This window comes from Ascaphus truei, chromosome 4, assembly GCF_040206685.1.
Source record: "Ascaphus truei isolate aAscTru1 chromosome 4, aAscTru1.hap1, whole genome shotgun sequence".
NCBI lineage: Eukaryota > Metazoa > Chordata > Amphibia > Anura > Ascaphidae > Ascaphus > Ascaphus truei.
The window spans coordinates 298,558,653-298,575,058 of NC_134486.1; the positions used below are offsets into that span (position 1 = coordinate 298,558,653).

The 16,406-nt window shown below is 44.7% G+C and overlaps 1 protein-coding gene across 1 annotated transcript in view; it reads right to left on the minus strand.

Moving 5' to 3' along the window:
• Positions 1 to 6,142: 6,142 nt before the first annotated feature.
• The window catches only part of MCM9 (minichromosome maintenance 9 homologous recombination repair factor), a 50,969-nt gene continuing 40,705 nt past the window's right edge, over positions 6,143 to 16,406 (minus strand). Inside the window, exons 9-12 of the mRNA XM_075597743.1 lie at positions 14,338 to 14,541; positions 12,989 to 13,071; positions 12,764 to 12,909; positions 6,143 to 10,828 (exon numbers count right to left, since the gene is read on the minus strand). Coding sequence (XP_075453858.1) covers positions 9,214 to 10,828; positions 12,764 to 12,909; positions 12,989 to 13,071; positions 14,338 to 14,541 — 2,048 coding nt within the window. The 3' untranslated portion in view covers positions 6,143 to 9,213. The remainder of the gene's footprint in view (positions 10,829 to 12,763; positions 12,910 to 12,988; positions 13,072 to 14,337; positions 14,542 to 16,406) is intronic.

A 16,406-nucleotide genomic window follows, 5' to 3' on the forward strand; every position in this document is an offset into this window, starting at 1 on the left:
TATACGATCTGTGTCTGGGGGGGGGGGGGGAAACATGGGTTACAAACGCATTAAAGAAATTATTGTACATTCATGAAAAAGCAATCATGGAGGGGGATATGTTTCAGGATGGTAGTTTGGTCAGGTATGGGGTACATTTCTTATCTATGTCAGGTTGCACCAGCTGGGTATGTATGAAAAATGTGTTCATCTTGTTCCTCACAGTTGTGCAGAGTAATGCCACCTAAACATGGCCGATGTATTTGACGCAAACTGAAAGGAAAACTGCACCAGTTACAGGCTCAACCTTTACCATATTTAATTATAATATTGCGCTCGCCGTCTCCTCTCCTAAGGCCGTGATTATACCAAAAAATGCTGTCGTCGCAAAAACAAATATCAGAAATCCTATGTATGTTTACATAGCAGCGCGCTGCCTGGCGCTGCAGGGCCGCAGTCTCCTGTAGAGATTTTCAAAATTGTTTCTGGCAGACGACGGCCGCGTCACGTGATCGGTTCAGCCAATGAGGGCGAACCACTCACGGCCACGTCTTCTTGTCTCCTCTCGTTGATCAAGATGCCGCTCAGCGGCAGCATGAGGGTAACGTCACTGGATCGCGCTGCCGCGCAGCGGCATCTGGTATATTCGTAGCCCAACTCGTCGGCACTGGTCTGGGCCAATGCTTTGGGAGCAAAGCTTCAGGACACTGACACAATGTGAACCAGTCAAAATAATCCAATCTGAACCGGTTTTTGGAGTTTTGCTCCAGATTGTAACATTTGGAACTGGACATATCACCCCAAAAGATAATATATATTTAAACCTCTTTGCTGATAAAGGAGCCAGCAACCCATTGTCTATCAATGAACGAGATCGCTTGCATTTGTTGCCTCTTCTAATTGTGAAGTTGTGCACGCAGAGCACATTGATACAGGTAACAGTAGAGACCCTGGAGACATGATGCAGCCATCATACATTATTAATTATACGGACTAAGAGGAAATAGAAAGCACTTCATCCTTCATCCTGCTTACCTCACCCTCCCACAATAAAAGCATTTCTCTCAGTCATAAAACATCCAACACAGAAAACAATTTCATCTTTAATTTCTACAATATCTATATGATCAACAGTACAATGACACAATTTACAGTTGTACAGTTTAATAGTCTTAATCTGGTTCCTGCCTGCTTTCTAAAATGGTAAAATAGCACAAGTGAAGGCCAGTAAATTCATATGGCTTAGAGGTATGTAATCTACCATCTAGGCCGACCAGATATTATATAAAACACAAGCATTTTTTTGTCTCCCGGGAAGTGCATAATGTATATTAGACGTATTTTACGTTTGGGTTCTTCCTTTAGACTTTCTGGCTTTAAAACCAGACTACAAAGTTCTTCTTACCAGGTATTATTTGCGATAGCAAGATGCCATCACATTTGTTTGTGGAACTAGCTCAGGAAAAACACATTTTATCCAAGTAAGAAAACAACACTGTTCTTTAAATACCTTGTATGCAACAACAACAACAACAACAACAAATAGACAGTTATTCTAATGACACCTACAGTAGTGTATCTTTGTGCGGACGGACATCATGTACTGCTATGGCAACTAATCAATAATCGGATGAGCTATAGGTAATTGTATATCTTTAAAGTATCAGTGCTGCTAGCGCTATGACTTTTCAATAGTGCTTAATATTTAAAAGTAGCTCTAAAAGGTATGCTTACTACACAAAGGTTGTGAGGAAGAGGACAAACACAGGTAGGGAGAGTAGTAACCATTATAGTGCTAGATCTCCTTTCTCCAGTTAGTATCCGGGTCAGAGTTCTCTGGTTGTGAATCTGTAGTAGCAGTATGAATTTGACGTTAAGTATGTGAGTAGGTTTACTGGCTATGCACTTCTTTATCTCAGGCTGTGCTGGCAAAGCCAGTATAACCAGCCTCACACTGATGAAACCAAAATGGTCAAAACAGATGTCTGTGATCAGGTTTTACTGGCTATGCACTTCTTTATCTCAGGTTGTGCTGAAAAGCTGTGTAATGCGGCAGGCATGATTTTATAGGGAAAAGTAGGAATAAACCTCTGAAAAACGAACATGCAGAAACGCAATGCACTTTACAAAAATAGAAACTGATCCAGCTGAATAAATCGTTAAGTGTGATAGACTACTAGTGTGAAAATGGACTCACCATCAGGATGGGGGCTAAATTGTGTTAAGGGGAGGCAGAGGTGACGGTGAACGGACTGTTAGGCCTCGGTCCCGCTGCGCTCGGTGGCGCGGGCGGCCATGTCGCGAGTTCCCCACCAGCAGGGGAATCCTGCTGAGCCGGTCCCCCCTGGCGGCACAGAGCACTACACGCTGTGGCGCGTCAGCCGCTAGGGGACACAAGAAAATGGTGTTCCCTAGCGTTGATGCGTCACGTGGTGTGGCTGTGAGCCAATGGGGAGGAGAGGCTTCGGGGGGAGGAGAGGCTTCGGGGAACGGGGAGGAGTGTGGAGTGAAAGCGTGAGTGCCTGTCTGAGTGCGTGCATGCCTGTGTGTGTGTATATGAGTGCGTGAGTGCCTGCCTGTGTGTGTGTGTGTGTGTGTATGTATGAGTGCCTGCGTGTGTGTGTGTGTTTAATACTTACCATCAGCAGCTCCAGCCCGAGTCCGTGGAGGGAGGGGGGGGGGAGAGTAGCGGGTCCCTCCGCTCAAGCCACGCCCCCCCTCCCTGTCAAACCTCCCACTCCCGCCCACCTCCCTACAGACCGCATATCGCGGTCTGTGTATGTCAGCGCACCGCCTGTCTGCAGTGCTGGCGCGCTTACTCTGGGAGCGGGGCCTTAGCCTTAAGAACATCCCACAGCTACCTCATAACCTCTCTGCCACTACCCTCACACAATCCTGGCATCCCACACAGTGAAAAGGTATATAAACACCGGCTTTACTCACTGTCGTGACACAACCAACGTTGATGCCGGGTTGAACACTATGTAGATCAGCTGTACACAGTGTGCGGAGTCGGCGTGCACCTGCCCGAAATCCAATAGTGAAGAAAAAAAAATGCTGCAAAGGTGGGTCACTGCCGTCCGGTGGGTTTATAGAAATAACCAAAAGCGCAATTAGTAGAAAAATAAGAAGTTTAATGTGCAAAAATAGTTATACACATGACAAAGGGTAACTGACGTGTTTCGTCCTAGGTGTAGGACTTTGTCAAAGAGTGGCTGGTCATACAATAGGCGATCCTTAAATAGCAGTATTCAGTACGTGCTTGGTTTAAATGGGAGAGGTGTGTTAACAAAACCTTACCTGATGGTTAATAAAGCCTAATAGCTTCTAATAGTACATAGAAGAAACTCCATATCCCACAAGTAACTGAATAAACAAATAAGGAATCACCTGATGACTAAACATACATTTAGCCCGGGTCCCCCACTGGGCTTCCCTATGGCCCACTTACCTCCCTGCGCGGGTGTGCTAGACAGCGGAGGCAGATGCCTGTTGCTCAGGCGAGGTGGGTGAGTCGCCAAGGGTTTGCGGTGGCTCCCCTGCAGGGCACCGCCATGTTGGTGCGCGTGAAGTTTTGCAAGTACCAGTGACAAAGCGCGTCTGATTCCGTGTTTCGCAAATGGCTTCGTCAGGAGTGGAACAGCCGCAAGTACCAGTGACTCAACGCGCGTCTGATTCCGCGTTTCGCAAATGGCTTCGTCAGGAGTCAGGTTGACTCCTGACGAAGCCATTTGCGAAATGCAGAATTAGACGCTCGTTCAGTCACTGGTACTTGCGGCTGTTCCTGCAGTTGAATCCGGGCCTCGTTGAGCCATCACGTGGGACGCAACCATCGCGAGAGGAGAACCCGGACGTTCTGTGACGCGACCACTGGAGATGTCAGCGCAACGGATCCTCCGTGAGAGCTGTCTGCATCACGGTACTCTCTCCACTCCCGGGCTATTCTGCGCCGCATATCATGCTGAAAATGCTTGTTTATGGGTTTTCTTGTAAGTCTCCCCTGCCTACACTTCTTTGTATGCTGTTCGTGATGAATACATTCTGTTGATCATACCCCCACGGTCTTATTTGATTTTTGTTTGTTTTTTTTGTTTCATTTTCTACTGGCTATTTTTATATTTGTTTTTGAGGTGGGCATAGGTTTTGCCCTTGATACTTAATGATATCTCTCCGGCTCCATTCTTGAGATTAAAGTCGGTTTTGGTTGCAGTGTGATTTCTCACACTTTTTTACTGCATTTTGTCATCCTATTCATTTATCTGTGCTTACAGAGTTGCACTATATATTTTCTCTGTTTTATTCCTCATGCACCCATCGGTGACCTGCGCTGGTTTCCAAAAAAACACGTCACACAAAGGATCATATAGGAGGGTCCAGCGAGGGTCGAGCAGCACATTGTCACCGTTTGTATATTCCACTTTGTTTATTTGTATATTATTACAAGCTCAGAGCGTTAACAGGAGCGCCTGGTGAAAAATCTTCTCTTCTATGAATATTATCAACCAAGATAAAAATTCATAATACTAGATAATAAATAACCAGTAAGAAATGATAATGTGAATTGACAAAAACAGCAAATATAGAGATGAATAAAATGAGATGAATAGAATGAATTATATGATATGAAAAATAAAATTGAAATAATATATACATATAAAGAAAAATATATAATACAACCATAAATCTAAAAATAGCGAACAAAGACAAAAATCATAACCATATAATTAATAATTATTTTTTTTCTTCATAATTTTATAGGGGTCCATGTTAAAATGGACAGGAAGTAAAGGGAAACACTGTGTGCTCATTTGCAAGTCATTTCCCAGAATCCCTTGCTGCAGTGGAAGCACTGTGTGCTGAGAGATAATGGGGAAAATCAGGGTTGCAGACCTGCCTGAGACATGCGAATGCGCTCACAGGTGATATTTTTATTTACGGTATGCTGTACGGTGGAGGGATTTTGGCACATTTTTACTCACTGTAACTTATATATGAGTTTAACAGACGTAAAAAAAAAAAAAACAACATAACAATCTAAGGCAGATGATTTAGAAAATAAATGGCAGAGGGAATAGTAAATAGACGTGTAGAAGAAGGAGCACAGCCTCCGCATCCAAAGAGCCAAAAATAAATGGATAGGGCAACTCCAAATGAAGTAAAAAATGTGTTTTTATCAAATGAAATAATAACAAGCTGATTATTTAATAAAAACACATTTTTTACTTCATTTGGAGTTGCCCTATCCATTTTTTGCTCTTTGGGTGCGGAGGCTGTGCTCCTTCTTCTTCTACACATCTTGATCTCCATTACTGAGGATTTCACGCCGGAGAGTCTGTCCTGTCTGGATTACACTGTCAGGTAAAGGGCATCAGCCCCTCAATATTTACCTTTCCAGTGCCTGCTTACTTACTGTATGTGTCATACCTTATGGGTTGGTGATATCTCACTAGGGACTAATCTCTGTGGAAGCCATGTGGGCACCACTAGGTTCCCCACTTCTCCCTAGGGTGACTCATTCTATAATTATACAGTTATTCTGGACATTGGATTTTTACTCTGAACATATTCATGAATAACTGAGCACATACAGTATCTGTGAAGCACCAATTACCACATAACCGAAATAGTAAATAGACAGAGCAATAAATGGATGAAATGGATAGTGAGAAATAGGACCATACTATACATCCATCAGCAGTGTGGAGTCAGGTGGGGTGCAGGGAGGGAGAAGGGGATACGTTGTAACATTAACAGATAGGTAGGGAGAATGTTTTTATTTAACAACATTAAAACCCAACATTAAAAAGTTATGGTGGGTATAAAAATTCACAAAAACTCTCCATCGTATCGCATACATTTCCCAGCATCCCTTGCTGCAGTGGAAGAACTGTATGCTAAGAGATAATGGGAAAGAGCCGGGTTGCAGACCTGCCTGAGACATGAATGTGCTCACAAGTGATATTTTTATTTACCATGTTCAATAAAAACCATACTGTATTTAAATGTTACCTTGTCAGTGGAGCCCCAATTTACACCTTGCTCAGGGCCCCAAAAACTGTTAAGAAAGCAAACAATATCATACAGTACGTGTTTTTTTTAATAAATCAGTTCTGTACTATGAGAAAATGCTTGTAGCATTTAAAAAAAAAACAACAACTCTGAATGACTTTATGTATTATAATGTAACAAGCATTTTTGGTTTCTATAGCAACCATGTACAAAGTCATATCTCCTTCCTCTTCTGAAACAGGCTCCAGCACACCCCTTTTTGAGCCATGCCCTCTCTCCAGCAATGCACCAATTGTATCTAGTGACTGCCTGGTCACATGATCTTCCCCACAGAACTTTGCATCTTTAGTCCTTTTCTGCTGCACTGACAGCCATTTAGTGAACTCCCGAGCCGAATCTTCATCGTTCGATCACAGGAGAACGGATTGATCTGCTACTTAGCGAATTACTTATTGTGTGGATTGTATTGATGCATATATTAAAGGGAGTGGGGGGGGGGGGGAGGGTTGGAAAAAACTAAAAGGGAGAAGAAAAACCAGCAGCTTGGACTGCTACTTTAAGGGGCTAATTTTGCATGTTCTGTGAAAATGCCGAGACAAGGATCCACCCAGTGCAAAATGAAACATATTTTCCTGGTGATAGTGGCAGTACACCAGAGTCAGATACTCTGGGTCCACAACACGGACAGTAGATAAACGACCTTCAATAATGAATATATGCTTTGAGCTTTGTTATAACAGACGTGTCTCTTAATACAGTATTCAAGATATGAATTTGAAGTTAGAAAAAGCCGTGCTTGAGGAATATTAGCTCAGAGTAGATTAGAAACTGTTAACCAAAAAAAGACTGTTCGTCTAGAACCTGAAGAACAAAAGAAAATCATACATTTTCAGAAACGCTATGACAGTAAAAGGGTGAGTGAATTTCACCATTGCAAGGTAAGGGTGTTCTACAAGAAGTTGCAGAGAGAAGAAGACAACACTATTGCAAGGGTAATTCACAAACCCTTGAAAAAACAGAACACGATTCCTGGGGCAGAGCCAGCTTCTCATGTACTAAGAAGTCTTAACAATGACATGTTTGCGATTACTCGTGGTACATACTGTATGTCACATGGCATCCTATAACTGGACAGCTTTATAGTAATTTCCCTCTGTAACGATGCTGTCTGCAGGACAGGATACGGTCCTGCAGGCAGGAGGTATGGAGTAATACACCGACCTTGGCCTGGGATCAGAGACCTGGGAAGCAGGGTTAGTCAGGTATGGTTCCGGGGTCGAAGCAGGTGGCAGGCAAGGGGTAGTCAGGTCCGGTTCTGAGGTCGAGGTTGGCGGCAGGCAAGGGTTAGTCAGGTCCACTTCCGAGGTAGAGGCAGGCGGCAGGCCAAACAAAGGCAAGGCAGAGCTCAGACGGGACAAGGTACAAATACTTTGCACGAGCAAAGTTGGATAGCAACTGCCTGGTACTTAAAGGCCAGAAGCAGCTGCTGGCAATGAGGTCCAAAGCGAGGCTTACTTCCTGTTAAGGGGCTAAGGGCAGGATTTGCCAGCCAGCAAGATGGCCGTGTAGCTTCGGACAAGATGATGTCACGTCCTGTCAGCAGTCATCCTGGATGTTCAGACAGATCCCTTATGTTATCCCCCCTTCAGGGTCAAGCTCCGGGGCAACCAGGTCCTGTTTTTTCTGGCTGGCGACAGTGGAACGCCTTGACCAGGGCTGGAGCATGAAGATCCTGAGACTTCACCCAACTCCTTTCCTCAGGACCAACCACCTTCCTATCCACCAGAAATTGAATCGATCCTCTGGAGTTACGAGAGACAAGTATCTGTCGCACCTCATATTCAATTTGACCCTCAACAGTTACCACACTAGGCGGGGAAGGCTCCTCAGAAAAGCGATTCCTAACCACAGGTTTCAGGAGGGACACATGGAAAGTGGTGGGAGTTTTTAATGAGGAGGGGAGCTGCAGCTGAAAGGTGACTTCATTGATCTTCCGGATGATGTTGTACAAGAACAAACAATTATTATTATTATTATTATAAAAGATGCCGGTGTTACTCTATAAAATTCTAAATCTCTGCATCCTGTTTTCCGACAACAATCTGTGTCAACGGTAAGAAATGCTCCTTACATTGGATGTAGCTAAAATAATAATAACAAGTATTTTTCGTTTCAGCTAATATGACTTTGTTCACGAAATAAGTTTATTTTACTCCAATATATACCAAACGTAAGAAACTAACTTCCTAGGTTTGCAAAAGCAGTTTATTGCTGTACAGATTTATAGATTTACATATCGATTCCATCCCAAATTCAATCACACAATTCTCCTTCTGTGATGAATAATACAGAGCCTGAGTTATGGTAGTAAGGATAATTTGCAGCAAACCACTGAACCATATTCAGCAGTTTAGTTATTGGATTATGAACCATAATATTACTTTGTACGTTTTTATTACACTTTTGTGCATTTTCAAAGTATGATGACAACCCATAGGTCAATTAAGGGGTCTTATCCTCCAGTCATTTAATATTTGGCTTTGGGTTGTAATATTAGGTAACTTTCCCAATCACAATCCATGTTAAATAATTAAAGGGAAAAGTGTAGCAGATTGCTGAGGATGCACATCAAGGTATAGGACACAGCAATAAAGAATCTTCAAAGCATCAGATTATTTTCATGCAGGTAGTCAAAGCTATAGAAGTTGTGTAATACAGCAGACTACAAACACTCTCCAAACACACACAACCTACAATCTGCAGCTTGTTAAACACTTTCCCCCCCAGAGTACATTGATATATTTCTATATATGTCTTATTCATGGGGCACTTATGATATTAGGTAAGGCAGCCAGACTATAAAGTACAATTCTTTTCAAAGTATGGTTTCAATACAAAAGAGTACATGATACATATGTATAAATACAAATCGACGGTGAGCTTTATTAAAGTGCTGGATCACTTCACTCAGATAGCAGCCACATCATGTGGAAACGATAATTGGTCTATAAGGACGTAGCTGGCACTGCCATCTGATGATCCCTGGAAAAGTACGTGGGATTCAATAAACAAAGTCATCAATATCGCCTTCTCATCAATGGCCCCTGCTGTCAGGAAGAGAGGTTGCCAAAAGCTACCCTAGATCTCTAGACTGGACATACCACAGACGTCGACATGTGCAGGGTTAGGTTAGGATAGACATGCCAATGCACAAAGTATCTTTAGTCATGTGCCAAGCCTCTTTCTTTTAATTTCCTCCTCCCAATCAAAGTCTAATGTTTCGTCATCTATGTCTGTAGTAGAAAAGAGAGATTTACTTGTTATCAGGGATTTGCTAGTGGGAGGCTCCAGCTCAAAACACTTTCGTTTGACACCTGCACTAGCAACATTTGTTGATACCAGAGCTGCTTTACTGCTGACTGCACTGGAAGATTCCTCCCCTTTACTTTCAGGAGAGAGGGAAAAGGAAAACTTTGCCAGCTTGGCAAGAGTACTAGAAGAGACCTTTCTGCAGCCTGATCCCTCAGTCAGTGTCTTCTCCTCAGATGTGTTCACAAGAGGCGATATGACGTTACTTACAGTATTTTGCTCTTTCATGGCAAAGTCAGTGTCTCTAAACTCCTTCTGCCTCATAGCCTCCGGAGCAGTGCTTGTTCTGTCCTCACTGTTAGATCCTCCAATTATCTTCTGTAGCTTTTGTGCATGAGGTTGATCTTTCAGCATCACAAATTCAGATAAGCAGCTGGCTACAACATTAGTATCATCTAAACAAGTAGATGTTGCACCAATCACAATTTCAGGAGAGTGTGCCAGTTTTGACCTTTGTTTGAATGAAAACCTGGCTAGCTGAGCCAGTCGAGCACTTGCCTCTGGGTCATGAATATTTACTCTTCCTTTGTCCTGCCCCATTTGGGCTAGATTTCTTTTCCTCCCTCGGACAGCAGGAGGAGAACTATGTAGAGGTCCAGAAGATAAATCACAGATCTCACCTGAAGGGCCTGCAGAGTCATACTTCTGCTGGCAAGGCTCTGATAAAGAAGACCCGTTGGATGCACTTTCCACACACAGCAAATCTATACGCAGTTTCTGCCATTTTTTAGAAACACGCTCAGTAACTAACACGTCCGGCAAAAAGCTTATACTTGTGCGTACACCAGTGGCCCATCCACCTGGTGGTTGAGTTTCGATTTTGTTTGCCAAACCTCCAGCATCTTTCTTCTCACGCGTTGTGAGAAATCTTTCTGCAGCCACTTCTTTATCATGGGTGAGGTTGCCGATTGCTGTAAGCTCAGGTTGAGCTAATGGTTGTGGTTTAATGGTTGTACTCCTTCCTGCAACTATAGGCAAGGGAGACGTCCGAATGCCCTTGTCATTCTGAAGGGCATCAAACCATCCTAGACTGTTATGATTGCCTTCCTTACTGTGATTATCTGTAGCATCCCCCCATGTCTGTTCATTGCTGTGCTCATGCAAAGGTCTTGTACCCAGAGCCTGTTCACTGCCTTCTTTAACCGAGGGTTTTGTAACTGTCCCAGGAGTCTGTTCATTGTTCTTCTTATACAACGGTTGTGTACCTCTCTTATGAGTTTGTTCACTGCTGTGCATATCTGAAGGTCTTGTAGCTTTCCCAGGTGTCTGGATGGCTGGACATTCGACAATGTCACCCAGTTTTGTTGTTCCCGAGGCTGACGAAACATTCCCTTTCCAGTCAGGAGCTTTACTGCCTGAAGGTCCTGGCTGTGCCGTATCATTGTAGGATCTTTTATCTCCGTTGGAGTTGTGAATATTATTTGCAGTAATTTCTCCAGGTGGCGATTGGTAGCATTCTTCATTTTGTTGTCTGTTGGTTTAAAGACACAACACTGTATATTATAAACCATAATGTTGCAGACAAAAAAAAAAGGAGGGAAGCGCTTGCACTTGTGTGGGTAAAGCTATAGTAAAACAAATAATGATAAGACACAAAATGAAGGCAGTGTAAAAGTAAGTATGGTAAGCACTGATAACTCACAACAATTACTTCATGAATGGCAAGAAGACCTATTCATTGACACCAGCAAGGTGGAGTGAAATACAAATAGCATACCACCTACATTTGGCAAAAAGCCACTTTGAAATGATATAAAGTATTCCTAAGCCTTTTTATAATAAAATCTCCGCATAACTGGCAAAAGTGGTGCCACACGGACTTCCTATGTACCAAAGGAAAAAATCATATTGTTTTTATACAGTACAGATTTTGTGCCTATCGTTTACCTTGATACATAGGGAGTTGTGTATCTGTGGCTCCCAGCTGCAAAACTGGAGACAAAAATAGCACTAAATTGATCAAAGCCATGTCTCATTGTATTTCAATGGGATATTTTCCTCTGATAAATGTGGACCAAGTTTCTTCCCCACGTTTACCCCAGTTCTGCAGCCAGGAGACTAATACAAAAGCCCCATAGAACCCTAAGTGTCATAATAAAGCCACAATTTCTGCATAAACTGGTATATTTGGGGACAAGAGTACCAATGCTACAAAAGTAAAAAATAATAATATTAAAAACAACAGAGTTTGTTTTCACTTAGAAATCTCCAGCTATTTTTGCTTTAATTCTGTAGTTGTCTCACAGTTGGGAGACTTTAATACATAGCCTACTTTGGTGCAGGAGTTTTGAGTTAGACATATCATTTTTGTTTTGGTTTACATTTGTGTTACTTGTATGAACAATCTAGGCATGTATGTTTGCACCACAAAGCATAGCACTATGCTTTGTCATTGCGGGTCAAAGCTTTGGGAAACAGTTGTGATTCACAGCTCTGCGGCTGGAGCGGTTCTTCTGTAGTCTTGGTCTTTCCAGAACTGGGTCCAAAATGTGAAATTACCTCCACTGGTCACTTAAAATATTACCCTTGTATGATTGCTGACACTTGGTGGCTCGAAACTTTGTGTGCGACAATAAACGGTCTTGCCTTGTACCTACCATCCAAATATCCTACACACATCACACATTTACTAAATTATATCTTGCAATATAGTAATACTTGGCAAAAATTAACTTACACATTGAAGTATGCAGTATTATTGTCCTGGAACAGGATTGTTTATTTCTGTGTATTTTTCCTGCTCTCAGGCTGCCAGCCCTCCCCAGCTAAGTTGCATGTTTTTTCCCTGCTCTGAAGCAGCCAGAGCAGTGTATATTGCAACATAATTGTTACAAGTAATCCCCTTTTACATAGTCTCTACTCAGTTGCCCTAGCAACCTACCAATACTCACAGTTTCAGATTATTTTAGTCCTCTCCCCCTGCTTTATCTTCATATTGCTATGTCCCTTAGCCTGTTCCTGTCTGATAGGAAAGTGTGCTTTCTTTTCCAACAAGCAGCCAAAGGGAGTAGACACTTCTTCCACTGCTTCCTCAGAAAAGGAAATCCTTTAATACCTTCCCCTCAGAGAAGCACTCCCCATAACAGAACACCTTGCTCTTATAAGTTATTCACCTGACAAGAGAAATCTGCCAGCACAATCCACATATAGAACTTTTATACTTCTGTTAACTCTCAGTTCTTAATCACACTGGTTTGAATTTTTCTTAATGAATTTGGTGCAGCTTGTTTGCCAGTTTTGCGTCTGGGTGTCTTTTGATAAATAATCTCTCAATAGTGAAGGCTTTCCCTTCATGTGTCTGAATGATAAAAACATTTGAGAAGCACCAAAACTACAGCACATGCCTAAGTGGATGTTGTAGGTCTCGTTTCACTGTCCTGTATTTCCTGTGTGTGGACATGTTTACCGTTCCAGCCTCTGCAGCTCTTCCATCAACAGGTCCTGCAGACCCAGTCTGTCCAAGAGGAGCTCGCACTGAATCTGGTACTGCTCCCGTGGGTTCTCAGGAAACGATGTGTGCAGGGCGTTGACTCCTCCAAGGAGAGCGCCACCCTGCATCAGAAAAGAAGGGGAATTAAACAGGGACATCCTGCTCTCACATATCACACAGAGTTTTGACAGTACAACTCACTTGCATGGAGGACTCCATCACTGACACCACGGTTATGGCATCTTCCACCGTCACAACATCTCGATACATCAAGCGAGCATGGGCTAGCAACAAGAGATTAGTGTTACGAAGGGAGATTTGGGATGAGAAGAAAGCTTTCATTGCAGTGATGAAACAGTTTTAAAGGAGAACGTAGAAAAATTATACATTTGTAAAGGAAAGAACTTGATAGAGTTGGCAGGTGTGTTTGAACAAGACATACATATTTCACCTGCTGTATATGTATGTATATATATTCACATCTTAGGCAGGTCTGCAACCCTGCCTTTCACCATTATCCCCAGCATACAGTGCTTCCACTGCAGCAAGAGATTCTGGGAAATTACATGCAAATGAGCACACTGTGTCACCTTTTGTTTGAAAATCCATTGTTACATGGAGCCCATATAAGCTAATGCTTGCTGTTAACACAGCTTTAAAAGCACAGCATGGGAATCAGATGCAAAGCCAGAGAAACCATTCACAGACATGTTTCAACCTTAATGGGTATCAGAGTGAAGTTGGTTGTACTGCTGGCTTTGCAATTTTCAAGGCCTGTAGGGTTTATCATTACGTTTTAAGTTATGGTGGGTGAAAAAGGCAACAAGAAACCTCCCCGTATTGCATATAGCAAATAAAAAGAACACAACCCTGCCCTTCACCATTATTACCCAGCATACAGTGCTTCCACTGCAGCAAGGGATTCTGGGAATTTTTTTATATATATATATATATATATATGTATATATATATATACACACACACACACACACACACACACATATATATATATATATATATATAAATTTATATAAATTATTACGTTATTTTACATATATCCCAATGTATCAGGTGGGTATGTTCAAAATAACTTTCTGGATCATTAACCCAAGCACGGCTGAAAGATGCAATGCTGGTTTTCATTTTTTTTTTTGTCAACCTTTTTCTTCTCGCTGTCATTTTCTATTGTGTACCTAACTTTCCCTCACACGTATAACCTCCTATACAATTTTTACATAAACATTTTTGTTCATTTAGCAGGTTTCTATTAATGCCATGTATAGCGATCCTATTGTTCACTGTTATGTTGTAGCTCTCTGCCTGTAAGCTTCTGACCACTTTCAATATGGCTTCCACTTCCTCTCAGACGTAACAGAAAAGAGGCTGTGTGATTAAAATGTTTCGTTACAATGGCCTTTAATAATAATGAGAAATAACAGGATGTTGTATACTTCTAACCTTCTGTGTTCTCCTACATTCACTTGAAGACTCCGCGCCTTCACTCTGCTCACTGAACAGTGAAACTCTCCGGTTAGAACAGCTCCTCTCACCTTCGGCCAGGCGTATCAAACTCTCCAGGAGGCGGATGGTGGTGCGCGCAGCGTTCCTGCAGTTACTCTGCCTCTGCATCTGGTAATAGCGCACCAGGATCACGTTGGCTCCATCAGACAATTTAGGCTGCAGGCTCTTTATGAGGCACAAATATGTTTTCATCTTCTCCATGCTCCACAGCTTATCAGATTTGCGGGGGCATCCTGAAATGGTGCGTGTTATTTGCATTTTACGGCAACAACAATAATAAATGGTTACATGGTCTTGAAGTCATCTGTGGGTGTTGTTGCAAGATGGTTCATATTCATAAATGGTTACATTCAGAGACCATCTAGGTCAGGGCTGCACAACATACGGCCCGCGGGCCGCATGCGGCCCGTCTGGCCTCTCTGTGCGGCCCGCTATGACTGGCCCGGCGCCAGTTAATTAATTAAATAAATTTTTAAAAAAAAGTTTAAAAAAATGGCGGCGATTCATCCCTCCCTCTCCCTCCCAGCCCCCTCCCTCTCCCTCCCAGCCCCCTCCCTCTCCCTCCCAGACCCCTTCCTTCCCTGCCCCCGGGTTTTGCGGTGCGCGGGGGCAGCAGCATGAGGAGGATGTGTTTTTTTTTCTTCAATAGCAGGCTGCCGTGGAGGTCAGAGCAGGCCGGGGGCGGGGCTTAGTACCGGGGAGGAGAGGATGTGCTGAGCTCATCTAAGAGAGGTGTGGGTGTGTAAAACGGGCTGGTGGGGGGTGGGTGTTTAAAACGGGTTGGTGGGGGGTGGGTGTGAAAAACGGGCTGGTGGGGGGTGGGTGTTTAAAACGGGTTGGTGGGGGGTGGGTGTGAAAAACGGGCTGGTGGGGGGTGGGTGTGAAAAACGGGCTGGTGGGGGATGGGTGTGTAAAACGGGCTGGTGGGGGGTGGGTGTGAAAAACGGGCTGGTGGGGGGGTGGGCTGCTGACATGTGAGGGGGGGTGGGCTGCTGACATGTGAGGGGGGGTGGGCTGCTGACATGTGAGGGGGGGTGGGCTGCTGACATGTGAGGGGGGTGGGCTGCTGACATGTGAGGGGGGGTGGGCTGCTGACATGTGAGGGGGGGTGGGCTGCTGACATGTGAGGGGGGGGTGGGCTGCTGACATGTGAGGGGGGGTGGGCTGCTGACATGTGAGGGGGGTGGGCTGCTGACATGTGAGGGGGGTGGGCTACTGACATGTGAGGGGGGTGGGCTGCTGACATGTGAGGGGGGGGTGGGCTGCTGACATGTGAGGGGGGGCTGCTGAGATGTGAGGGGGGGGCTGCTGACATGTGAGGGGGGCTGCTGACATGTGAGGGGGGGGCTGCTGACATGTGAGGGGCAGGGGGGGGAAGTGATGTGAGGTGCAGGGGGGGGAAGTGATGTGAGGTGCAGGGGGGGGAAGTGATGTGAGGTGCAGGGGGGGGAAGTGATGTGAGGTGCAGGGGAGAAGTGATGTGAGGTGCAGGGGGGGAAGTGATGTGAGGTGCAGGGGGGGAGAGTGATGTGCGGTGCAGGGGGGGGAGAGTGATGTGAGGTGCAGGGGGGAGAGTGATGTGAGGTGCAGGGGGGGAGAGTGATGTGAGGTGCAGGGGGGGAGAGTGATGTGAGGTGCAGGGGGGGAGAGTGATGTGAGGTGCAGGGGGGGGAGAGAGTGATGTGAGGTGCAGGGGGGGGGAGAGAGTGATGTGAGGTGCAGGGGGGGGAGAGTGATGTGAGGTGCAGGGGGAGGGTGTGATGTGAGGTGCAGGGGGAGGGTGTGATGTGAGGTGCAGGGGGAGGGTGTGATGTGAGGTGCAGGGGGGGAGAGTGATGTGAGGTGCAGGGGGGGGGGAGAGAGTGATGTGAGGTGCAGGGGTGGGGGAGAGAGTGATGTGAGGTGCAGGGGGGAGAGAGTGATGTGAGGTGCAGGGGGGGGAGAGTGATGTGAGGTGCAGGGGGGGGGAGAGAGTGATGTGAGGTGCAGGGGGAGGGTGTGATGTGAGGTGCAGGGGGGGAGAGTGATGTGAGGTGCAGTGTGGGGGGGGAGAGTGATGTGAGGTGCAGGGGGGAGAGTGATGTGAGGTGCAGGGGGA